The sequence below is a fragment of the Cherax quadricarinatus genome, chromosome 79 (assembly GCF_038502225.1).
Source record: "Cherax quadricarinatus isolate ZL_2023a chromosome 79, ASM3850222v1, whole genome shotgun sequence".
NCBI classification, from domain to species: Eukaryota; Metazoa; Arthropoda; class Malacostraca; order Decapoda; family Parastacidae; genus Cherax; species Cherax quadricarinatus.
In genome coordinates this window covers 9,503,557-9,529,462 of record NC_091370.1, presented here as the reverse complement: position 1 = coordinate 9,529,462, position 25,906 = coordinate 9,503,557, and the positions used below count along the sequence as shown (strand labels likewise).

At 41.0% G+C, this 25,906-nt stretch overlaps 2 protein-coding genes across 5 annotated transcripts in view; both read left to right on the top strand.

The window, feature by feature from the left end:
• LOC128702758 (calcium-activated chloride channel regulator 1) overlaps positions 1 to 25,906 on the top strand; it is a 48,993-nt gene that overhangs the window by 13,045 nt on the left and 10,042 nt on the right. For 3 of the 4 annotated variants that reach the window (XM_070101905.1, XM_070101902.1, XM_070101903.1), the window contains 9 exons: positions 125 to 337; positions 964 to 1,080; positions 1,768 to 1,865; positions 3,215 to 3,362; positions 4,861 to 4,930; positions 5,095 to 5,195; positions 19,322 to 19,992; positions 20,844 to 20,928; positions 21,735 to 22,094. In XM_070101905.1, coding sequence (XP_069958006.1) covers positions 125 to 337; positions 964 to 1,080; positions 1,768 to 1,865; positions 3,215 to 3,362; positions 4,861 to 4,930; positions 5,095 to 5,195; positions 19,322 to 19,992; positions 20,844 to 20,928; positions 21,735 to 22,094 — 1,863 coding nt within the window. The remainder of the gene's footprint in view (positions 1 to 124; positions 338 to 963; positions 1,081 to 1,767; positions 1,866 to 3,214; positions 3,363 to 4,860; positions 4,931 to 5,094; positions 5,196 to 19,321; positions 19,993 to 20,843; positions 20,929 to 21,734; positions 22,095 to 25,906) is intronic. The other variant, XM_070101906.1, reaches the window with a different exon arrangement.
• Positions 6,513 to 8,778, top strand: LOC128702632 (uncharacterized). The gene is made up of 2 exons (XM_053796959.2): positions 6,513 to 6,990; positions 7,299 to 8,778. Exons 1-2 carry the CDS (start codon positions 6,872 to 6,874, stop codon positions 7,516 to 7,518), a joined length of 339 nt encoding a protein of 112 aa, XP_053652934.1. The 5' UTR covers positions 6,513 to 6,871; the 3' UTR covers positions 7,519 to 8,778.

Here is a 25,906-nt window from a genome sequence, read left to right as displayed (position 1 = left end):
TTACCTGCCATTCTTCATGCAATGTATAACCTCTAAGAATATAATATAAATTACGACACTTAAATATCGGAAATATCTCCATGTAATTAAGTGATGAAGAAATGAATACCTCGTTCACACACAGGTTGACCAGTGGTCACTAAAAGAAAGCTTTTCGAACGTAACTGTAGAGAAGAGCTTTACTGTGGCCCAAGACATGGGAAAGAACCTGGTGTTTAGAATGTACAAAGACTGTGCTGATGATTTTGTGTATGGTCCTCGTCTAGAGACCCCCCATGGTACGTTGCTCAAGACTCCTATGTACCATGATGGGTCTACATACATTCCCTTGGCTGAGGTAAGAACAAACTGAAATTTTATTTTCTACGGTTTTGTCATTGAGCTTAATTTATATCCTTTTGGTTCAGTACGAGGCTAAACTGGTAAATGGTGCCGACAAGTAAGGTCAAAAGACAGTATGCAGAGTAAGTCTGCTCTGTTGAGTCAGTGTTGACTTACTGAACCTGAAGAGGGAGATTAAACTTCATTATAATAGACTTGCTCTCTTGTGTTTTAACTAGGATTAATCCTGTTTAGTAATTTACTTCGTACAGTTGATAATTAACAGCACAAACGTTGTTCAGGTCATACCTGCTACACAAAGCCAACATAAAAATGAGTAGATAAATAAGACACATGTGCGACACTTGTCTGTATTACACAAATAACCCGCACGAGAGAATGAAACTTATGACGACGTTTCGGATGGACCGAAACGTCGTCAGAGGTTTAATTCTTCTGTATACGGGTTATTTGTGTATTATTCCAGTCACGGTATTCTTTCTTTGTTTCTATTTCATACCATCAGTGGTAAAATCGAGAGTGCACGAGTGTCCTTTTCCTATTCAAGTACAATATTACATAACAATATTGGCGTTATGTAGAAACTTAAGTTTCTTACCATACTGTATCCACTATTCTCAGCCTGGAATATGGAAGTGGCGCTTGAGATTCTACCCAAATAATAGTGCATGTCATTACGTGTACGCCAGTGTGTTCTCCCAGCGACGCTACGGTGACCCCATTGTCGCCAGAGCTTGGGTGAGTCTCCCCTGAAACGTCAGATGATGGGGGAAGGGATCTTGATGTTTGTAAAGGGAGCCTCTTCATCCACGAATTAAATCTAATTGCCTTCCATTTCTCTCCAGGTGATATTTGGCTCCTACGGGTTTAGTTTAAATATCAAATTAGGTGTGCATGTTGTCTGACGCTGTCCAGTGACTTTATACATGTCCAGTATTTATGGTTTGTCTTTTATATACTTGATTGCTTATTAATAATTATGACGAGCGGGCGGAGATGCAACATTAATAGTATTGATAACAAACATTTTATATAATGATAAAAGAACTGACGAAGAATTTAAATTGTCTAGGACTGTCATAAGAGAGAGATGACCAGAAGTAATAAACAAAAAAAAAACACGGCAAAAGGAGACATGAAGCTTTATAAAGTACTTTATGAGGTTTCATGTAGGCGAAATGTTGCACTAATGAAGGTCTTTTGCTGAATTTTTTTTATTTTTACAACTTGTGGATTGACTACTACAACACCACAAGCGAGAGTCTGTTGAAGAGTAGTCAAGACCCGGAGAGTACTTTATCACACACGAAGTCGCTCAGGTTTTATTTCCTATTTTCACTGTAGTATTTTTACATATTTGCATTCGCGGGTTGTATTGTGATTTCTTCCATCAGTATAAGAGTGTTCATATAAATATGCAAACAGGGTAGTGGAGGAAAACTGGTGAAGGTGTACAACACTCCCGTGGCTATATACGCAGAGGTGAAGCAAGCCAATAACCCCGTGGTCAACGCTACAGTCAGGTAATGCCACTTATGAATATTGTTATACTAATTATTTAGAAAGTAGACTAGATGAATAAGACCCATGTCCAGCACTTTACGGTAGAAACATTTCGTCAACCAGTGACTTCATTAATTCACCCACAACTAAGTTTTTTCCTCTGTATTGGGCTGATAAAACCACTGGTTGTGGGGAGGGGGGGGGGAACTTCGCACTGAAGATAGCCAAGTGTTGAGAGTCCCTTATTCACCCATTTTATAGTTCGAGGGTCACGTCAGGTTATCTCTAAAATCGTATCCCTTTAACAGCTTTGATGCTGGTGAAGGACTCTTGTTCTAAGGAATTAGTTACCTTGACCCTGAATCAAACTTGATTACCTTCCATGGAGGTTCCTTGATGCCAATGAGGGGCTCTTAATCTAAGGAAATGGACCTGTGCGCCCCTTCGTCGGCTCTAATCTGAATGCCTCTCTTCCCCAGGCGGTGTATGACCCCCAACCCCCCTTTATGGGTTTAGCACGTTTCCACGAGTATAATAATACACAAATATGCGATGTGGTTCTAGGTGAAAATTGACAAATATATTAAAATTATTTAAAGTTTGTTGGTTATTGAAGCTTAAAGCCTATAGCCTACACTATCATTACAGCTTCATGCCACCTGTTCACCGACAGTCAATAATGCTTTAATCGATAAAGTGGGAATTAAAGTAAGCTTTCAGGATATATACATAGACATTACAGTATACACAATACGGTTTATATATCCTTGCCATCTGCAACCCAGTAAGAGGTGGAGACTGTATGCCTAGCATCCTAGGACATCGTTCTGATAAGCACCGGGAGATGTTCTAGCCCCCTGTTCAACACCAGGCTTCGTTCCAGGTTCGTTCTTCAGACCTTGATTGTTGATTCAGACCTTGTGCATCCCTGGGCGTCTTTTCCTACCTCTTTCCAGCTCCATGTGTAGTTCCAGGTCTCTTGTTTAGCACCCGGCACAGTTCTAGGCCTCTTTATAGCAAAACCTGGAGTATACTTGGAGAGGGTTTCGGGGGTCAACGCCCCCGTGGCCCGGTCTGTGACCAGGCCTCACGGTGAATCAGGGCCTAATCAACCAGGCTGTTACTGCTGGCCGCACGCAAACCGACGTACGAACCACAGCCCGACTGATCAGGTATTAACTTTAGCTATCTTTAGCTTGACGCCTTCTTGAAGACAGCCAGGGATCTATTGGTAATCTCCCTTATATATGTTGGGAGGCAGATCCAGGCCTCTGCATGGCCCCGGGCTTCGTTTCAGATATGTTCATCAGTGGGCGCTGTTTCATACCTCTCGTTCGTTTCAAGCCTCTGTTTAGTACTTTGGTTCCAGGGCACGTGTACGTCTTCCAGGGGACAGAGAACTTGAGATGATGCTGCTGGACGATGGCAAGCTAGGAGACAACCAAGCCAAGGACGGCATCTACTCCCGCTACCTCACAACCTACACCTTCCTTGGCAGATACTATGTCAAGGTCAAGGTAACTTTGCCTGTGTGTTACTTTAGCAAGCAGGAAGGCGAAATTCACTTAATTTTTTTTATTTTATTTCCTTCAAGGTGAGCTCCTTTATTCTGGTAAAGGCTCTGATCAAGAGCCATATCTCCTTTTCCTCGGAACAAATTGGCTTAGACTTGTAGGCTTAGTGCTTCCCCATAAAAAGATTGATATGTATTTGCCTACACTATTTAACATGAGTGTATGAATGGTGCTTCTATTAGCTGTTTATATTCACTGATTAAATCCTACTGGGTAAAGAATTTAATAACGTTTTGCCTACATGGAAGGTACCTGTCAGTCTTATCAGTATAACTGTCAGTGTACTACATAGTATTTTTATAACTGACTTGTGACACACGCGCAATGGGAAGTTCTACACATGTTACGCTGAGAACTCATAAGAAAAATTAGACTCATAGAAAATTAGACAAGGTAATCCAAAGCTGTGAAATGTATGAAGGTTTGACGCTCATGTCAAAGGTGATATTTTCCATCTCTTATAGAAAAGTGGGTCAAGTGAACCATTCATGTGTGGCCCGGTGGGCTGGTGGCTAAAGCTCCCGCTTCACACACGGAGGGCCCGGGTTCGATTCCCGGCGGGTGGAAACATTCGACACGTTTCCTTACACCTGTTGTCCTGTTCGCCTAACAGCAAATAGGTACCTGGGTGTTAGTCGACTGGTGTGGGTCGCATCCTGGGGGACAAGATTAAGGACCCCAATGGAAATAAGTTAGACAGTCCTCGATGACGCACTGACTTTCTTGGGTTATCCTGGGTGGCTAACCCTCCGGGGTTAAAAATCCGAACGAAATCTTATCTTATCTTATCTTCTAACATCTTCGTATCGGGGATTTAAAATAACTGTTATTCTAACACGAAGATGAATTTGTGCCAAATAAAACTAAGTTCCGGATACTTTATTATACAGTTCACAAATTTTGTAGAATGTCATAATAAATTGATTAAGATATTAGTAATATTACCTGTTACGATTTTTTTGTAAATTAAATTGTAGGTGTTTAGCTCAATAGGAACTTAGATTAAATACATTTGGAAGTAAATGGTATAAAATACCGACACATTGGAAATATAAACACATATGCAGTATAATGTGATCCTTTATTGACAACGTTTCGCCCACACAGTGGGCTTTTTTCAAGTCACAAACAGATCTGTTTGTGACTTGAAAAAGCTCACTGTGTGGGCGAAACGTTGTTAATAAAGGATCACATTATACTGCATATGTGTTTATATTTCCATTAAATATATTTAAAGAGATATACAAACGTTTATGACTACAAACAGACAAAAAACACAAAGGTTTCGACTCTGTTGTGTAATGCTTACTTTATCCGCATTATTTTAATTAGTAATTTCTGAATATTTGTGTTAAAATGTTAATTCATTTAGAAGATGGGAGCTATTCTTTGTCTGCAAATATTTGTTTAGCTATCAACCTGAGGATTGTGTATGCTTCAGGTGTCTGGGAATAAGTCTACTTACGTCAACGACCAGTGTCTCACCTGTGCTACACTCCAAGCACCCTTCAGTAACTAATTAAAATTTTTGTTTTAATTGCCCTACTACCCTCTGATTCTCCATTCTTTGTACGAGCTCTGGGAATTAAACACTTTCCTTTGAATATATTGATGGTAATATTAAGTCCTGTATCAGACTTTTGTCTAAGCAAATTATTTTGTATGTATGGTGCAGGGGGTCAGAGGAGGTGCTGTGGAGGTGAGGTGCCTCTCGACTGCAAGAGAGCCGCTCGTGCTGGTACCTTCACCATGACCATCTCAACTTTTTGGTTCCAGGTGTGTAAGTACCTGTTTGACTTGAAGGGGCGAGCTCTAACTGTTGGTCCTACCTCAGAACTTTAGATCGACTGCCTTGAAAAAAATTGTCACTAAGATAGCTCTGGTTACAGACCAAATCACACCTTGTGTTATGTTCACTAAATGTGAAAAGTAACTGCCATTTAAAACGTATGCTTATGATATATATTCTTTCTTTCAGTACACTGACCGTATCCTACCGAGGCAGGGTGTTACATATAACACACTGGCCGTCATAAAAATAGACAAGTGTATTTGTGCTTATTTCCCAAATGATAGAAAAGATTTTTTGAGACGAGAACAATTTTCGATCAGTGTCTCCCACCTCCCTTGTCACGCAGTTATATTTTTTATTATTAAAAAATGGATACATCACAAACATGCTGTTGATCTATTTTATATAATAGTGGGAACAAAAGCTACCGTAATATCCCATCACGCGGGATGGCGCTCGTATATGTTGAAATCTGTCAGTCTGAGCTGGGAGACTCCAGCAGGGTAACGAGTATATTGTTAAGCATTCTAGCAAAGGTTAGTCTCTCCGCGTCACCATCTGGAAAAGACTCGGGTAGGGACAGTACCGGCGAACCAAGTGGAAAGGCAAGTCAGCTACGGTAGCTTCAAGGTTTTAGTTCCAGCAGAGCTGGAGTTGCTATCACTTGGGAATTGCCATATCTCATGAGAGCTTCTCCCAGTCATGCAAGTGGCACCCATTACAGGGGATGGGGGTGCCTTGATGTTAATGGGCTCTTGATTCGAGGAATGGAACCTACCCTCTCCTCCCTCGAATCAAACTTGGTTACCACCTCCAATTCCCTAGGCAATGTACGTGACGTGGCAAAAGACACTTGTGTACAGTTCAGGACATTTATTAAGGGAAACGTTTTGCCACGAGTGGTTTCTTCCGTCCTAATACAAAGATAACTAAGAAGCGAGTATTAAGAGTGAAGTCACTCATGGAGAAACGTTTCTTTTAATATCCTGAACTGTACATAAGTGTCTTTTTCCATATCCTATCGGTATCACTATACCATTTCTCAATGTACGTGACATCTACGGGTTTAGCGCTTCTCTAGTGAATGTAATATTTACAGGTGGTTGAGCTTCCTGATCCAGGTAACATGTACCCGCCCATGCGTGTGCGGGACCTGAGGGCCGCACTCAGCGTCCCTTATGTCGACTCGGTGGTTCGAGCAGATAGTGAGGCCGAAGATGAGATGCTCCCAGCTGAATTGCCTAAAATTACCCTCACCTGGACGGCAACGGGGGATGATTATGACAACGGAACAGGTGGGCGTTGAACTGACGTGGATCGGTGAGTGGGCGTAGTTGGCTGGTGGTGGGTGGTTGACTAGTAAGTAGAAGTTACTTTTAATAACAGGAAAATAAAATAGCTATGATGTATATAAGCTAAATAAAGTCGATCTGAGTTACACCTGAAAAAAAAAACTCGGGAGCTTTGGTTAGCAGAAATTTAAAGTCAAGACAGTGAAAACCTAAAGTTCGTGAATACTAAAACTGCGCCTTTGGACACACATGTCACCTTAGTGTTGGGTTACGAGGTCCGCTTCTCCAGCAATCACACCAGTCTGCTTCGCAACTTCGACAATGATTGTCAGAATCCTGTGCTGCTGAGCCTGCCAGAGTCCCAGAAGATGAGACACCTGCTGCTGGAGGCTGGCCGTTCGCTCACCCTGGAGCTGGAGCGGGAGATAGAGATCGACAAGCTCTACTATGTGGCTCTTGTCGCTTTTGACAAGAAGAACTGGAAGAGGTGAGGAGAAAGAGAGTGATTGATGGCTTGGCATCCCTGATATTTTCCTTAAGTATCTTTGTGTAAACCTTAACTTTTCACGCACCCCAGAGGTAAGAGATCCCCCTTGCCCTGGGGGGGGGGATACACGCACCACACTGTCAACTAACCCTCAAAGTAGAAATGATACCTTGACAAGGCTTCATTCCATAGATCGATGTCAGTCATGATTTATGATAATGGTCCGTTCACCGGTGGTAGTATGATCCTACTATGTACGTCTTCTTAATGAATATAATGATTATATCCTTACTACTCATCTCCTGCAGCTCGTTGTCCAACGTGGCCGCCTTTTACTACGCCACAGCATCAGAGCTTTCTCAAGAGCCATTGTCAGACTGGCAAATCTCCCTCATCGTAATCTTCGTCCTCATCTTCCTGGCTGACCTCGGGGGAGCAGTTTTTTACTACCTTGAGAGGGTGTATGGCGGGGGAACACGACCTCTCTCTCTCACTCCCCAGGTGGTGGTCGCCACTGCACCCCTCTAGTATATTACTTTGAAAAAAAATTAAATATTTTTTTTTTATGATAGCCGTTTGTGATAGTGAATGGTTAAATTCTGAAAATGTCAGCAGTAAATTTGACAAGAGCCACATTTTTATGAAGACTTTTTAAAAAAAAAATTAATTTTAATTATAATCTGGTAAACTTGTGAAACGTACATTTGTAATTATTTAAAAACACAGAGAAGAATATCTACGAATATCGTTTGAATACAAAAATATATCCTTAACAAGAACTGTGATGGAAGGATACCCAATAACTCGCTAGACGGGGACACTAATTGGTGAAAGGTTCTAGATCCAGGGAATTGGAGCTAACCTGAACTTAGATCATACTAAATTGCTTCTTATTCCCCAGATGTTACATGACCCCTTAGGTCTCTTGATCCCCCAAAATTGAGCCTGTTTACCTCGCATAGCTTTGTACGACTCTTGGGCGTTCAGCGCTCTCCCGTAACCCCATGAATATAATGAGTAATGTTAACTAAACTAAATTTAACCTAGTTTATGCCAATAAAAATGTGACCTCAGTCCTCTTCCCTTAACCCTTGCGGAGCCCCCTTAATTCTGGCCTAGCCTCTTAAATCCTATCCTGGTCCCCTTTACCCTTGTCCTAACCCCCATAATCCTGATCTAGCTCCCATAACCTTGGTTTAGCCCCCATAACCCTGGTTTAGCCCCCATAACCCTGGTCGACCCCCCCCCCCATAACCCTTGCCTAGGCCAAGGATTAGCTTGATCTAAATAGCCCCGCCCCGCCCCCCTGACGCTCCAGAAAGGCTGGAGACAGACTATGCTTCTACAGTCCACCCAGTAGCTCTCTGACGCTTGTGTGGTGGAGGTGTTGAGCTCTCGTCTGCCATACTAGTCACTGGTGGTGTCTTAATGTCGGTGAAGGGATCTTGATACAAAAAAATATTGACCTTGTTCACCTCTTCTACAAATCGAACATGATTGCCTCCCATTCTCCAGGTGTTGAATAACCCTTGTGAGTTTAGCGTTCCACTTCCGTTGGAAGTGACTGGCAGCGCCTTAGTCGAGTGTGATATTTGATTCTGATTTACGGATTTTGCTTGCTTTTTTATTATAACCACGTAGCTGATCAAACGCCTAGCCTTGTTTGTTCAGCCACTAGGCACTACCATTGCTATTTAACCCCACCTGCCACTACACCTGTTAACGGATTCGACTTGCCACTTCACCTATTAACGGAGCTGACCATTCTCTTCACTTAACGGAAATAATGAACGTAAGTAATGTAAATTTATAAATTTTAATGTATCTTGTACAAGGGCCTCCATTTTTGTTGGTATCCTAGCACTATTTTGTTTGGTTGGACCTCTTAAAGAGTGTCTGGGTGCTGGTGAGGAGCACTTGATTTAAGAAATCGAAGATACTCTCCTCTTCCTCGGGTCACACCTGGTTAGATTTTATCCCTCATTTGCTGTATGATCATCCTCCTTTTTGCACCGTCTAACATATTACAAGCAAAGAGCTGTTATTCTACCTTAACTTATTTACAGGTTGTCCAATTGTCCTGCCTCTGAATTTACAGGGATGCTGTCTTATCTCTGCTTATTTACAGGATGTTATTCTTAGTTCTTTTTACAGTTTTTGATCTGTTAGTCTACCTCAGCTCATTTCGAAGCCCAATCCTGTATCTGCGATCTACTAATATCTTTGTAGGACGCAACAGTGAGGTATCTTTATTCTGAATTGTTTCGTCTAAGCAGTAGACTTCTTCAATCGAGTACAGAGAAGTTGGCAGAGCAGTAGAGATGTGAAGACGATGTAACCAGTCCGTCGCCCTTGTTTTAGACTATGGAACAAAATTCTTCTCCAGGCTGAGGGACTGACCATCCCAAAACTACATCTTCAAGGATAATGGATTTTTTTTTTTATTATTATTCACCGGTATTCTCCCGGCCCGGGTCTTTTCCAAGTAGTGGTGACCCGGCCTTGGCTCCCTATCTGGGGAGTGTCTCGAGACTTAAGTCTCCCATGGGAGGAAGGACAAGTACCTCCTCATCTTTGGGACCAAGTGTCCCCAGGCCTAGCCACATTCCCCGCCCTCACGGGGCTCGTAGGGAGAAGCTAGGCCTCTGGTCTGCCATCTACCCCGCCTCAAAGGATGGCAGTCTTATGAGCTGCAGATGGTAGCAAGCTCAGGCTTGGATAATGGATGATTACATCCTCTTCACATCTCTATTAATTACTTTTCCTCGCCCACTTTGGCCACTCTATCCTATATTTTTAATTTTCTTAGTGTGTTGCACTCGAATTCTTAACACTTCCTTCAGATCTATAAATGCTGTTTTGTTTGTTGGGTTGGGTTGGGTTACATAAACCTATAAAAGCTTGTATAGTCACAAATAGGCGAGTTGAGTAAGCCTGTTTCACGACGAATAAAATATCACCATATTTTCTTCGTTGCAGTCTGACTAGAGGGACACACACTTAATGGAGAAACTTTACCTCTTTAAAATATTTAAAGTTTTTGTGTATTTCTCAACTTATTTGTTGGATATACTGTAGTACACGGCGTCGGGCAACACACACTCAATGTGCGTTAGCTCTCCAGAGCTTAGACTTCTCTAATTTCATTATCCTTTTAGTTCTACGCTGACTCTGTCGCCTCTTTAACAAGCAGAAGGCCATCATCGTTAGCTTGGTACCAACCCTGGACATTCTGGAGTTCAGGGCGACGAACTTTAAAACACCTGTTATGAGGGGGGGCTGTGAGACCTCTCGCACTCCACAGTTAAGAAGCCCATTTTCCCACTTTTTTGGTACTTACTGCATTCGAGCTCGTTATTTTTAATCAAAAATGCAATTAAGCTTCTGGCCGGTCTTCTCCCATCACTATTAGTTATGGGAAACGGTACTCGCGCGACAGCGTACAGCGCACAGGAAACAAACACACTGTTACTCTCTTCCTGTGTTTTGGCAGTCACTCAGTTTTATTAAAAGACCGCTTAAATTAACTTCCTTTAATTAAATGAATATCTCGATGCCTTCACTGGCAGCCATCCTCTCTGAAGTCCCACCTTCGACATTCGCTTTTGATTTAAATGAAACTGCCTCAATAAGCCAACTTTCAGTTTCTTCACCAAGAGCTATATCAATCCAGTATAGATTAAGGCACAACAACGGTATATACAGCAGAGAAACAGTAGGATAAAGCAAGGATATGTACAGCATAGACAGAATAGGGTCGAACAAGGGTACATGCACTGGAATATATTCACGACAGGTGTAGGAGGAGCAGTGTGCACCTGTGTATTCATACCTCACTGGCTCTTATACCCATGCTTTATTCCACTCTATATTTGACGGAATTCCTGGTGAGTGAAGTGTTACCTGCTAAATTTTTCATCCGTTAAATTTATTTTTATATATTGTATGTTGCAATTTGACCTACTTATTTATCACATAAATATAACTGGCTTAAGGTGTCTCAACTACTCCTGATCTGGTCTTAGCCAAATTTTAACTTATTTCACCTGATCTGACTTCGCAGAAATAGTATAAGTAAGTTTATTCAGGTAAACACAAATACAATTACATAGATTATCATACATAGCAGCATGTGTGTAAAGAACCTATGATAACCCAAAAAAGTCAGTGACTTGTTTCCATTAGGGTCCACTTATTGATCTTAATAAAAGGAAACAGACCATACCAAAGTAAAAACTAAAACAAAAATTCTGCCTTTCTTTCCTGCTCTCCCGCATTTGTTACTGGGTAAGGGATTCACGATGAACGGAAAGTCGACCAAGTCTAATGTGTGTTTGTGTGTGTGATAACTGTGAACGTAAAATGAAGGTCAACCATCTGTGGAAGCTTTGCTGGGAAATATCTTGAACAGAATCATAGGTATCGTCTCAGTATTTGGGCTTGTGGTGGTTATCGTCTGACGATGTTACATAGTGGCTATCGTCTATATTGTAGAGAATAATGGCTATCGTCTGATATTTTATAAAGAATAATGGCTATTGGCAGGCAATGTTCATGTTACATTGAAGAGTCATGGCTATCGTCTGATGTGCGTTGACACAGCCACTGAGACTAGTAACTCCCGATAATTTACCAGTTGACGGTGAAAATCAGTCTCTGCTCCAGTGACTGTGTTAAAAGGGTTCTTGACCCAAGAAACGAGCTGTCTTCCTTTTGGATCAGACATGATCCAAAGAACTCCCTTACGGGTTTCGCGTAGTGATGAAATTATTTTCCGAATGACTATGTATAAATAATATTTATCTCGCAGCATCAGTGGATATTAAGCTTTCCTATTGCTCGAGGGAGTGATCATGATTAATGCTGTCATCACTGTAGTGACCGTCACCATTGTAGATATATATCCAGATGTACTCCTGTTATCCCTTTTGTTGCCTAGTTCCTAGCTAGTTCTTTTGTGTATCCATATGTTCTTGTTCTACCCTCCACATGATAAATAAGGGGTGCACAATAAACTAGCCACTACCGTACACAGGAAGGATATGGGGGTACACAGCCTAGCTAATTCGATGGCACAATCTAAAAATCTTTTTAGTTTGGTTGTTCTGTATCCTGTTCTCGATTGAAGAAATCAATTGATAGGCTGGTACGGCCCTGTTACACTGTATAAAAAAATCTAGCTTCATCCTCCGAACAATATTGATGAAGTTCTCTATTTTCATCTTATCCTCCTCAAGAAGGTCTTGAGTAAAACGTATATTCTTATTACCTTCTAATTTGTCTCTGGGTCTCTAGCAATTCTTTGTGCTTTGTGACTAAATGTTATTCTTAGCTGCCTGTTCTTGTATTTTTTCCACCTCTACACAAAAAAAAACACACTTGAGAACTAAGGAATGACTAAGTTTTCAAAGTACGGTATTGTAACTTTATTATCCAGCTCTCCTGTGTCCTATTGTAGTTTTTAATGTTAAAATCGTCTAAGTATTTTCTCATCTCATTTGATTCTCAATGTTGATTTTATCGTTTTTACACAGCCAAAAACAATGACGTATTTTTCTCTGTCGTCACCTTTTTTTTTTTTTTTTCCAAAAACTTATAATTGTTCTAGCAGTAATCTTAGCCATTACCGCTTGCTGTTTTATCTTTATTTATTTTTTTTTGTAGTAACTGTCTTCTATCTTATCTAAATTCACACTATTCTAGTTTCTATGTTCTCATCGTTTTTATTAACATAATCAGAGATATTTTGAGCAAGCTGCACCTGTTGTTGGTGTTGTTGTTCTCTCTTGTTATACCACAGGAGCCATTTATTTTAAGGTTGTACTATTCCAAGCTTTTTTTTTTTCTCCATCTCTATGCCATCCTTAATATATCGGCTGTTTAATTTTTTTTTTTCAGTTGTGCAAAAACCTTCCTTTTTCAGTTTTAATTTTTCTCTCAATATTGCCTGCCTTTAGAGTGTGTGTGTGTGTGTGTGTGTGTGTGTGTGTGTGTGTGTGTGTGTGTGTGTGTGTGTGTGTGTGTGTGTGTGTGCGTGCGTGCGCGCGCGCGCGCGCAGAGATTTCACCCAGACAGTAGACAGTAAGCCTGAAGCTGGCCAAGTTTCTCTTTCCTCGGCCTAGCATTTAATGCTGATACTGCTACCCTCCACTCCTACTGCTACCCTTCTATCCAACAAACAGAAGGAATATCCCTCCAATTGCTAAAAATTTAAGTATACTTGTGGACATGTTTACAGGTGATCTCTGACTTCCCTGTGACTCTCCCTGGTATCAGCGCTCACTCCTTCCAGGTTTGTTGTTTCTCTCGGCATTACAGAAAACGTGAACTTTCTCTTGTGGGTACTCACTGAGTTGCGTTTCTGGGGGGGGGGGGGGAGGGGAAGAGAGAGGGGTCAAATCTGTTCCTTGTCCAGCCTCTTGACCTGAAACACTTTCGGCATATACTGGTTCTGGCCTTCTGGGCCCAGTCGTACCTGCTCTTGATTCTGTGTACAGAGTTTGCCTCCAGCACCCCCTTACTTATTTCCTAACATCTCTGGGGTTTATCTGTGCCCTCACATTTCACAGTCCCTGTCTGCTTTATCGAAACTTCTGGGTACCTTAAACGTCATAATCATGTCTCCGCAACCCTTCACTCTTCCAGGATTGTTAAAATTAAAATTTTAAACCTCTCCTTATGGTTCAACTCTGTTCTGGAAACAGCCTAGTTCTTGTAGCCTAGTTACAAGTCTGTACTTTGTTCACCGTCTGAACGTGTTTTTTTTCGGTGTAAACTCCATGCATGTGTTGCGCATTCTAAGATAAGTTTAACGCAAGTCATGTAGAATATCCTAAAAAATAACTATTATGGTTCCTGAAAGCAATAGGATATGCTAGCCTCGCTTATGCGGTTTATTTGCTCCTCTGGAGATATGCTCGGTGTAATAATTACTCCCAGATTCTCTTATTTGCTTTCTGTAACTGCCACCCTCCCAGGCGTTACCACTTGAGCCATGAGCTACCGTTCGTATCTCAATATCGCCTTTCTGCCTCGCGAAACCGTAATAACACGATTGCAAAAAAAATCACAGATTGGGTGAGGATCGACCCCATTGTGTTATATTGGAAAACTATGTGGAAGACGGGTTGAAGGTAATGCTAAGCAATATGTAGTGTAGATCAATGAGCAAATATGCAAATATACAAGCAAGCAAAAAAAATTGCAAATATGCAAGCAAGCATGCAAAAACACAAGCCAGCAAACATGGAAGCAGACATTCAAATATGCGACCATAACATTCAAGCAAATATGCAAGCAAACACCCAGTCACAAAAATACGAGCAAGCAAACTTGCAAATAAACGTGAAAGCAAGCAAGCAAGCAAACAAGCCAGCATCTTCCAAAACACACAACGAACACTGTAGTACATCTTGTAGGTCGACGAGTGAAGCTTCAGTGGAGCGCTTCATGCCAGAAGACGTTGTTTGGCCTTAATTGTTCACTATATAATTATATATATATATATATATATATATATATATATATATATATATATATATATATATATATATATATTTCATTTATAATTTGAGTAGTCACGAAAGCGCTTGGAATTTCTCTATTCTTTCAGAGTGGTTGTTTTGCATATTATATATATATATATATGCAAAACAACCACTCTGAAAGAATAGAGAAATTCCAAGCGCTTTCGTGACTACTCACATTATCAAGGAACTATATATATATATATATATATATATATATATATATATATATATATATATATATTGGCGTCCGTCTGGCGCAGTTGGACTTCGCGATCTGGAACGCGAAGTGGCCGCATTCTTTCCTGATGATTTATTAGTTTCATCAGTGATGACGGTAATAGTGTGTGTGTGCGCGTGCGCGCGCGTGTATGTGTGCGCGCGCGCGTTCATTTGTCATTGGCAGGGTCAAGTCTCTGCTCCTGTTTGTATGACACACAAACTAGCTATACACTGAGGGAGGAGATAGTTTGGAGAGCACAGTCACAGTTCTCCACGTCAATACAGCAACACTCTGGGTCACAATTCTCCACGTCAACACACAACTTCGTCAGTCGAATCGACTGAGGAAGTTTGCTGTGCAAGTCCCCTCAAGGGAGGTTCCTTGACGCTGGTGAGGGGCTCTTGATCTAGGGAATTGGATCTATGCTCCAGCTCCCTGAGTTAAGCCTGAATACCTTCCACATCCCCCCCACAGGCGCTGCATAATCCTACGGGTTTAGCGCTCCCCTTGATTATAATAATTATTGCTGTGCAAGTGAAACATTTCGTCATTAAAGATCTCTAGGTGTTGCATATGGGACTTGTGCATCTACATTCGCTTCATTACAAATCTATTATTCACCTCACATCTCTGAACTTGTCACACCACCCTCGAGTAACAACTTTCTGAAAGTCAAAGGTATCACGACCTGTTATGAGACGTGAGACTAAAGGAACTGAACCGGTGACAGTAGGGAATAGAAGGACCAGGGAAGACTTGACATATATTACTCAGAGGACTTGTTAAAGTGGACAGAAAGAGTTCAGGAGGCGGGAAAAAGGTACATAGGGACACAGTTGAAAATTAGAGATTGGCTACAGTAATGTCAGGAATGTTTCATCAGCCTTGCCTTGATACTGGTGAATTGCTATTGATTCAGCGTATAAGAACTACACTTCCCTTTCCAGAATGTATGACCCCTATGGGTTTAGCGCTAGCCTCCACTAGTGTAATAAAATAATTCGGTCAGCTCTCTTGCCAGAAGTGCTCAGGCATCCACAATTCAAATGAAACTTCGAATTACAGCATCCCCACCCTCCAAAGTACAGGCGCAGTGCTTTCCACCTCCAGGATTTCAGTCTTGCTGACTGGTTTTCCTGTCAGCAGAGCTGCCAACTTGACCCAAGCTGGCAGCTCTGCTAACATTTTTATATCTACTGTGTGTGGTACATGTTGAATGATCTCATTATTGAAAAGTTGCTGCTGCTTATTACATTTATCCCAGATTATATAATATATATACATATATACAAATTAATGAGGGGTACGAATCCACATGCAAATATAAATAAAATGGTATAAAATACCGACAGGTTGTTAGGTAAGACATATGCAACAGTTAGGTATCTTTATTTCGAAACGCTGTATAGCCCTTGTGGCTTAGCGCTTCTTTTTGATTATAATAATAATAATAATTTATTTCGAAACGTTTCGCCTACACAGTAGGCTTCTTCAGTCGAGTACAGAGAAGTTGATAGAAGCAGAAGAGACTTGAAGACGATGTAATCAGTCCATCACCCTTAAAGTTTTGAGGTGGTCAGTCCCTCAGTCTGGAGAAGAGCATTGTTCCATAGTCTGAAACAATATGGAGTTGAAGTGACAGGATGGAGCCTTATATAGCGCCTGGAGGTGAGACGTAGGTCACTAGTAGAACACAGATGTTGGGAGGTCAGGTCCCTCTCAAATCCAGCCGTTCTCACTAGTAGAGCTGATTTCAGGTCTGTACCAAGATACCCTTGTGTTGCAGTGTCTGACAGATTGAACATTAAAATGGTATAAAATACCGACAGGTTGTTAGGTAAGACACATATGCCTACTGTGTAGGCGAAACGTTTCGAAATAAAGATGCCTAACTGTTGCATATGCGTCTTACCTAACAAATATAAATAAGAAACTATATTTCGACATCCATTTGAGGTCTTCACCAGCAGATGCAAGAGTTAGATATATACATGAGTGAGAGAGGGGTTAGATTGAGTGGAACTTGCATTTGAGTTAATAAGGTTAAGAAAGCTTGTTCTTTGGGTATCATTGATAATGAGTTGGGGCGAATTTTTTTTTTAATGGGTTAGTTTGACAAGGCTGTGCCAAGTATGGGTCTCCTGCAATGTTCTTCCTTCATTTTCTTATGTTATATAAGAGCGAAGAAGGTTCCTGTCACGTGTGAAGGTGGCATCACTAGCGTGTTAGGTCACCTGCACCTTGGAGTCCATGCAGTGGGTTTAACGTAAGGTGATCTGACCCTTCGGATCTAACGTAAGGTGACCCGACCCCTCGGATCTAACGTAAGGTGACCCGACCCCTCGGATCTAACGTAAGGTGACCCGACCCCTCGGATCTAACGTAAGGTGACCCGACCCCTCGGATCTAACGTAAGGTGACCCGACCCCCTCATTGAGGTTCCTTGAGGCCGAAGAGGGGGGGGGTCGTGTTCCAAGTAAATGGACCTGTCATCTCTGGATTAAACCTTATTGACTCATTCCCCATGTAGGTTTAGTGCTTCCTCTTTATCATAATTTATTTAAAAACATCGATCCCTATCCCCGTTGGTGGGCTTACCTTGTTACCGGCATCACACTGAAGTTCCGTTACAACACCTGTCATAGCGGGTCCAAATTTTCTGTGATTAGTAATCTTCCGTTTCCGGCTCCGTGGAAATTCTATTCCGTTGGTTGGGAAGGAATTGGACTCGTTTGCATGCCGAGGCTGTAAACGGTAACTGTTGTTGTTACTAATGCTAACGGGCTCTTGTAAGTAGTTTGGTGTAACTGTTGTCTGGAGGACTGGTAATATCTTGGTTTATACTCAGTATGATTAGAACTCAAAATGTTTAGACGATGCAAGAGTAAAGAAAAGGGTCATTAATGCTCTCACTGTAATCGTAATCCAAGGAATTTGAGCTACCTTTTCATAAATAAAATCAACATGTTAATAATAATGTCTCAATTTGAAGATATATATATATATATATATATATATATATATATATATATATATATATATATATATAATTAGTCGTACCGAATAGGTAAAACTGGTCACTTAGGACTTAATTTTAAATGAGTTCTTGCTAAGAGACCAGTTTTACCTATTCGACACGACACACATGTACATACAACACACACACACACACACACACACACACACACACACACACACACACACGTCGGCCGTTTCCCACCATTTACCCTCATATTGTATGTGTGTGTGTGTGTGTGTGTGTGTTGACGATCATTCAGAACCCACGTGATTGTCAACACGATACTATGTATGGGGCCGGAAAATGCCTTGCATGCACCTGGTACTTACTAACGCACACGCAGCGCCATGTACGTGCACACCAATACACACGCACATATTACACTTCTGCACAGGTATATACATACACACGCACGAGCATCCTGGGAATTTCAAGCTGTTATGTTATTATTTTGCCTTTTAATGACTCATCTCTTGAGTTCCAATCTTCCCAAGGGAAGTACCTTGATGCGGGTGACAGGCTCTTAATCAGAGGAATTGGAGCTGTTCTTTCCTTCCTCGGATCAGACTTGATTACCTCCCATTCCTGCAATGGGTTTTGTATTTCCCATGAAAACAACAATAACAGTAATATAAATAATAACAGTAATAATTGTAATCATCTATTTGTAGTGACTAAAACAGTCTCGTGGTGTGTCATCTTCAGTATTCAGCGTATGATACAGTTTTGTATAATTTTCAATGTTACAGTGGTAGTAGGAGCCAACAGCTCGACTCGTAATTACATTATTTTTGCAATTATTCCTGAAGTTGCTTTGCCTGGGTGAGGAGATGTAAGATGGTATTAATCAAGGTTGTATTCCATTCTGTTAGTTGTCGATTATTCCAGGAGTCGTCTTCCCCTGCGGCCCGGCCTCTTAACTTAGAGAAGTGGAAAGAAACACATGGGAAAGTTTAGTGTATAAAGGTGTAAATAAAAGTTTGTAATATGTAATAGGCTTTTAATTTCTTATATAGCTGGTGAAAGATTCTTGATCCAAGGAATTGCAGCTACCCTCCCTCTCCTCGAACCTAATTACCTCCTATTCCCCCTAACTGCTGTATGACCCATACGGATTTATCATTTCCTTAAGAATAAAATAAGCCCCATCCTACACAGTCTATTTATATCACTTCCTTACATCACTATACAGTTTATATTCCCATACGCCACTGTTTCTGGATCTGGAGGATGTGTGGCGGAACAGCTGTTAGTGTCTCCGCCCTGCCAGCCTGTGGTGAAAACGGCAGCCATATGTTGACTCGAGTTCAATTAGTTAGCCGCCATGAAAAGTAACGTTGTTGCCCCTTGTTCGCTGTGTTAATATTGTTTATTGTGCATTTTTGTTTTTTATTCATGTTGCCCCGTCTTAATATGATAGTATTATTAAAAACATTTATTTGAAACGATGATTACAGTTCTATTTTTTTCGTTAATTTTTATATTTGTGTTCACATGTCTTGATCTGTTTGCTGTTTTTTTTTACTCTGTTATCACATCAGTAATGGTTTTTGTCCTCAGCAGGTGACAGTTGTTTTGCTGGTCATGGTCGCCGTCGTAGCAGTGGTGCCTGACATTGCCCTGGCCACACCCCAGGAGGCTCAGCAGCTACAGGGCACCCAGGAATTCCAGCAGCCACTGGACACTGAGTCGAAGAGTGCCCAGGCTCCCAGCATGAGTGCTGAGGAAAGTTACGAAGAACTACCAGACTCTGAAGCCTTGCGTGCTGGACCAAGTTGGTATCATCCCCGAAGGAAGAACAGAGTAACAGAGGCGCTGATTCGACACGATGGGTTTCAACTAGAGTCGTTAGACACATCACATGAACATGGTCACCCGCTTGAACAACACACTTCGTTTCTGGCTGACACTGCATTCCGAGAAACTGACACATCCTTTCAAGAGGACTGCGCTTATCGGCGATATGACTCCTCATTTCCACAATACGACGATACTTCTCAGGAGAGAGTCCACACCTCCCTCGACAGCATCGAAAACAGGAAACCTTCAGCCCACAACCCAGAGTCGAGGTGGGAAGTGTTTCCGCGTGTGTACCAGAACATACCAGGAATAAGTGAGACCCTGGCTCCCAAGAGGGTGGAAATACTAACAGATGGCAACAGAAGAACCATACAGAGCATGACAGCCGAGGAGTCTTATACGGTATTCGGCATACCAATCTCATCTCAGTCAAGGTGACTTGAGTGAATCCAGGATATTGTTTCGTGTACCTACATATCTCTTCTTACATGTTACGTTAATGTACAAAGCTGATTGTAGGGTTAGTTACTGTAATAATGATTTTTCAGTTCATTATAAATATAATAAAGGTAGGCCCTCTTATGAGGCTCCTGTATATTGTAATTTTTCGTAAAGGTAATTTAAAAAAAAAGTACATCCAAAATTGAATAGCACCTGGAAAGACCTTCATAATACTTGCTATTCAGTTTTATATATATTCAATTTCATTAAAAATCACATTAAGAGGATATAAAATTTAATTCTAAAACAGTACAACTTGTACAAAAATTAAACCTTCCTAAAATCAAGAAAGTAAATATATAATACATATTTGAAAATATGAAAACAAGGATACACTACACAATCCGCCCCCTCAAGGAAGGTTCCTTGATGTTGGTGAGGGGCTCTTGATTTAGGGAATTGGATCTGTGCTCCAGTTCCCCAAATTAAGCCTGAATGCCTTCCACATCCCCCCCAGGCGCTGTATAATCCTCCGGGTTTAGCGCTTCCCCTTTGATTATAATAATACACAATCCGCACATAGGACGACGTTGGACGAGTTATTGGTCCAAATCGGACCGAAACGTTGTCGTAAGGTTTCTTCTGTGTGAGGGTTATCTGTATTGTTCCAGTCACGGTATTGTGGAATCCTCTTAAGAGTATTTAAGAGGATTCATGAGAAGCTGGTGAAGGGTTCTTAAATTAAAGTAATTAAACTACACTCCCTTGATCAAACCCAGTGTTGTGTGATCCTTTCCCAATATGACATGAATAAAAATATGTGATTTGCGCCTTTCCTCCGCAGGTGGTGGCGGCTGGGTGGTGGGCGTCCCCGTGGTCATCGTGGCCAGGGACCTGGCCGACACAGGGGCAGGAAAGTACCCTATAAAGTTAGTATACTCCCGGTGATAGTACTTTTCAAATGCTGCTTTCCGTTTCCTCTTCCCAAATTAATGTATTTATTTGTTGGTCATGGGCGCAAAATTTGGTGTAAGCTCAATCCTCCGTCCGCTAAATGGGATGCTGATTCACTGCTTTGAGATGTTTTTCCATAGTATCTCTTACCAGAAATGTGCACTTACACTTATGTTCATAGTTGTATACATATACCAGGAGCTAAGAATCGACCTAGACCCACTTTAGATGAGTACACACACGCAAATGCGCGCGCGCGCGCAGTTTCCTAGATAGCAGCACTGTATGAACCCTGTAGGTTTAGCGTTTAATTTTGATAATGTACACCGATTGGTGTGTATCTCTAAGTATATATACACTGAAAGTATATTTTAATCTCTACTTTAGGGATTAAAAGTTTCTTGGTTGGTAATGTATATATATTAGATTATTACATGCAACAATGATCCTCGCGTAGTGGATAGACTTAAAACCAGCCAACACACACACTTATCCATTTACTTATCAGTGCTTTCTTTTAATTGTTCTCTTTGATCCACTTTCCTATTTATCTAACCTACCTAACCAGTGTAGCATTGAAAGGTCAAGTGTGTTCGCTAAGCTTGTCTATCACTTGCATATGACCCATACGGATTTAACAGTTTGTGAATTTGTGTTTGGTTATATTTAAAAAGTAAACTGGACCTAATTAAATTTAAACACCTTTGTCACTTTAAGGTAAAACTTGACATTTGGAGAGGTAGTGGATATGTTTGCTGAAATAGTTGCGTTGTATTGCCAGGGAAGGTTACCTAATGGTTTGCGGCAGCATCAGCGCCCACAGTCTATAGCGAGTCAACCTGTGCGCCGCCCACTACCTGTGAAACACTCACAGCTTGTCCCATATGCAAAGCCACGTCCAAAGCCCCAGTTACGTCCAGAGTTCCAGTCACGTCCAAAGCATCAACCACGTCCAAAGTCCAAGCCACGTCTGCGCTACCCGCCACTTCCCGTGACCACACCTGGCTCCCCAACCACAACCACTACCACTGCTGACTTCCTGAGCGTGCATAACCTGGCCGGGCCTCCATATTCCGACACAATCCCTCCAAACCTTCTTAAGGAGAACATCACACCCACACCACCCACCTCCATCCCGGAGGTAAGACTGATTAATTTTGTTTTAACTTATCCATACTTATGTACTCTGATGCCTTTTTGTTTACGAAACTCCCGTGGAACAATATTTTACTGTACACGTCTAAATGTATTAAATATTAATGCATTGAGCAGGCACTAAAAAATAAGTAAGGAAGTTTAGGTACGATTACACACATTTTAGATAAAAATTGCCCTGTATACCGTATGTGTAAATTACCCAGGATAACTCCCCCCCAAAAAAAATCAGTGCCTTATGCTCATTGGGGTCCTGAAAGGAACTTTTATTAGACGCTTCATTCCGTAAAATATCAATATCAGTTATTATTATCGGTTATTTTTATATAGCCGGACTTGAGTACTGGAAATGGGAAGTACAATGCCTGCACTTTTAAGGAAGGGTTTGGGATATTGGCAGTTTGGAGGGATATGTTATATATTTTTATACAGTACGTATATGCAAATACAGTATATGCATATACTTTATACAGTATATGCAAAGACAGTGATTATGTATGACTGAGGTGAAAGTGTTGAATAATGATAATGAAAGTATTTTCTTTTTGGTTCGCCCTGCCTCGGTGGGAAACGGCCGACTTGAAAAAGTGTATATATATATATATATATATATATATATATATATATATATATATATATATATATATATATATATATATACACTTATATCGGCCATTTCCCACCGAGGCAGGGCGAACCAAAAAGAAAGAAAAATACTTTCGTCATTATTCAACACTTTCACCATCACTCTTACATAATCACTGTCTTTGCTGAGGCGCTCAGATACGACAGTTTAGAAGTCCCTCCAAACTGCCAATATCCCAGACCCCTCCTCTAAAGTGCAGGCATTGTACTTCCAATTTCCAGGACTCAGGTCCGGCTAACCGGTTTCCCTGAGTCCCTTCACAAAATATTATCCTGCTCACATTCCAACAGCTTGTCAGTTCCCAAAAAGCAATTTTCTCCATTAACTCCTTACTAACACGCTCATGCACGCTTGCTGGAAGTCCAAGCCTCTCCCCCAAAAAGCCTCATTTATCCCATCCCTCCAACCTTTTTGAGGACGACCCCCTACCCTGCCTTCCTTCCTCTACAGATTTATACGCTCTCCAAGTCATTCTGCTTTGTTCCATATATATATATATATATATATATATATATATATATATATATATATATATATATATATATATATATATATATCCATCCATCCTAGGCAGTAGGTTGGTAGACAGCAACCACCCAGGGAGGTACTACCGTCCTGGCAAGTGAGTGTAAAACGAAAGCCTGTAATTGTTTTACATGATGGTGGGATTGTTGGTGTCTTTTTTCTGTTTCATAAACATACAAGATTATTCCAGGTACGTCTTGATACGTCTGCTTACATTTAGGTCACACTACACGTGCATGTTCAAGCATATATATACACACCTTTATGGGTTTTCTATTTTTTCTTACTAGTTCTTGTTCTTCTCTATTTCTTACCTCCATGGGGAAGTGAAACAGAACTCTTCCTCCATAAGCCATGCGTGTCATAAGAGGCGACTAAAATGCCAGGAGCAAGGGGCTAGTAACCCCTTCTTATGTATATATTACTAAATGTAAATGGAGAAACTTTCGTTTTTCCTTTTGGGTCACCCTGCCTCGGTGGGATACGGCCGGTGTGTTGAATGAATATATATATATATATATATATATATATATATATATATATATATATATATATATATATATATATAAATATAATATATTTATTAACACACTGGCCGATTCCCACCAAGGCAGGGTGGTCCGAAAAAGAAAAACTTTCACCATTATTCACTCCATCACTGTCTTGCCAGAAGGGTGCTTTACACTACAGTTTTTAAACTGCAACATTAACACCCCTTCTTCAGAGTGCAGGCACTGTACTTCCCATCTCCAGGACTCAAGTCCGGCCTGCCAGTTTCCCTGAATCCCTTCATAAATGTTACTTTGCTCACACTCCAACAGCACGTCAAGTATTAAAAACCATTTGTCTCCATTCACTCCTATCAAACACGCTCACGCATGCCCGTTGGAAGTCCAAGCCCCTCGCACACAAAACCTCCTTTACCCCCTCCCTCCAACCTTTCCTAGGGCAACCCCTACCCCGCCTTCCTTCCACTACAGACTGATTCACTCTTGAAGTCATTCTGTTTCGCTCCATTCTCTCTACATGTCCGAACCACCTCAACAACCCTTCCTCAGCCCTCTGGACAACAGTTTTTGGCAATCCCGCACCTCCTCCTAACTTCCAAACTACGAATTCTCTGCATTATATTCACACCACACATTGCCCTCAGACATGACATCTCCACTACCTTCAGCCTTCTCCTCGCTGCAACATTCATCACCCATGCTTCACACCCATATAAGAGCGTTGGTAAAACTATACTCTCATACATTCCCCTCTTTGCTTCCAAGGACAAAATTCTTTGTCTCCACAGACTCCTAAGTGCACCGCTCACGCTTTTCCCCTCATCAATTCTATGATTCACCTCATCTTTCATAGACCCATCCGCTGACACGTCCACTCCCAAATATCTGAATACATTCACCTCCTCCATACTCTCTCCCTCCAATCTGATATCCAATCTTTCATCACCTAATCTTTTTGTTATCCTCATAAGCTTACTCTTTCCTGTATTCATTTTTAATTTTCTTCTTTTGCATACCCTACCAAATTCATCCACCAACCTCTGCAACTTCTCTTCAGAATCTCCCAAGAGCACAGTGTCATCAGCAAAGAGCAACTGTGACAACTCCCACTTCGTGTGATTCTTTATCTTTTAACTACTCCACGCCTCTTGCCAAGACCCTAGCATTTACTTCTCTTACAACCCCAATATATTAAACAACCACGGTGACATCACACATCCTACAGGCCTACTTTTACTGGAAAATAATCTCCCTCTTTCCTACATACTCTAACTTGAGCCTCACTGTCCTCGTAAAAACTCTTCACTGCTTTCAGTAACCTACCTCCTATACCATACACCTGCAAAATCTGCCACATTGCCCCCCTATCCACCCTGTCATACGCCTTTTCTAAATCCATAAATGCCACAAAAACTTATTTAGCCTTATCTAAATACTGTTCACTTATATGTTTCACTGTAAACACCTGGTCCACACACCCCCTACCTTTCCTAAAGCCTCCTTGTTCATTTGCTATCCTATTCTCCGTCTTACTCTTAATTCTTTCAATAATAACTCTACCATACACTTTACCAGGTATACTCAACAGACTTATCCCCCTATAATTTTTGCCTTTTATTCAAAGGAACTATGCATGCTCTCTGCCAATCCCTAGGTACCTTACCCTCTTCCATATATTTATTAAATAATAGCACCAACCACTCCAAAACTATATCCTCACCTGCTTTTAACATTTCTATCTTTATCCTATCAATCCCAGCTGCCTTACCCCCTTTCATTTTACCTACTCCCTCACGAACTTTCCCCTCACGAACTAGCTATATATATATATATATATATATATATATATATATATATATATATATATATATATATATATATATATATATATATATATATATATATATATTCTTTTTTCAACAAGTCAGCCGTCTCCCACCGAGGCAGGGTGACCCAAAAAAGAAAGAAAATCCCCAAAAAGAAAATACTTTCATCATCATTCAACACTTTCACCACACTCACACATTATCACTGCTTTTGCAGAGGTGCTCAGAATACAACAGCTTAGAAGCATATACGTATAGAGATACACAACATATCCCTCCAAACTGCCAATAT

What these genes read in the sequence shown, in the direction of transcription:
- LOC128702632 (XM_053796959.2), top strand. Translation starts at nt 6,872, where the DNA reads ATGAGACACCTGCTGCTGGAGGCTGGCCGTTCGCTCACCCTGGAGCTG. An exon ending in GACAAGAAGAACTGGAAGAG is followed by an intron (nt 6,991 to 7,298) that starts GTGAGGAGAAAG and finishes CATCTCCTGCAG; the next exon opens with CTCGTTGTCCAACGTGGCCG.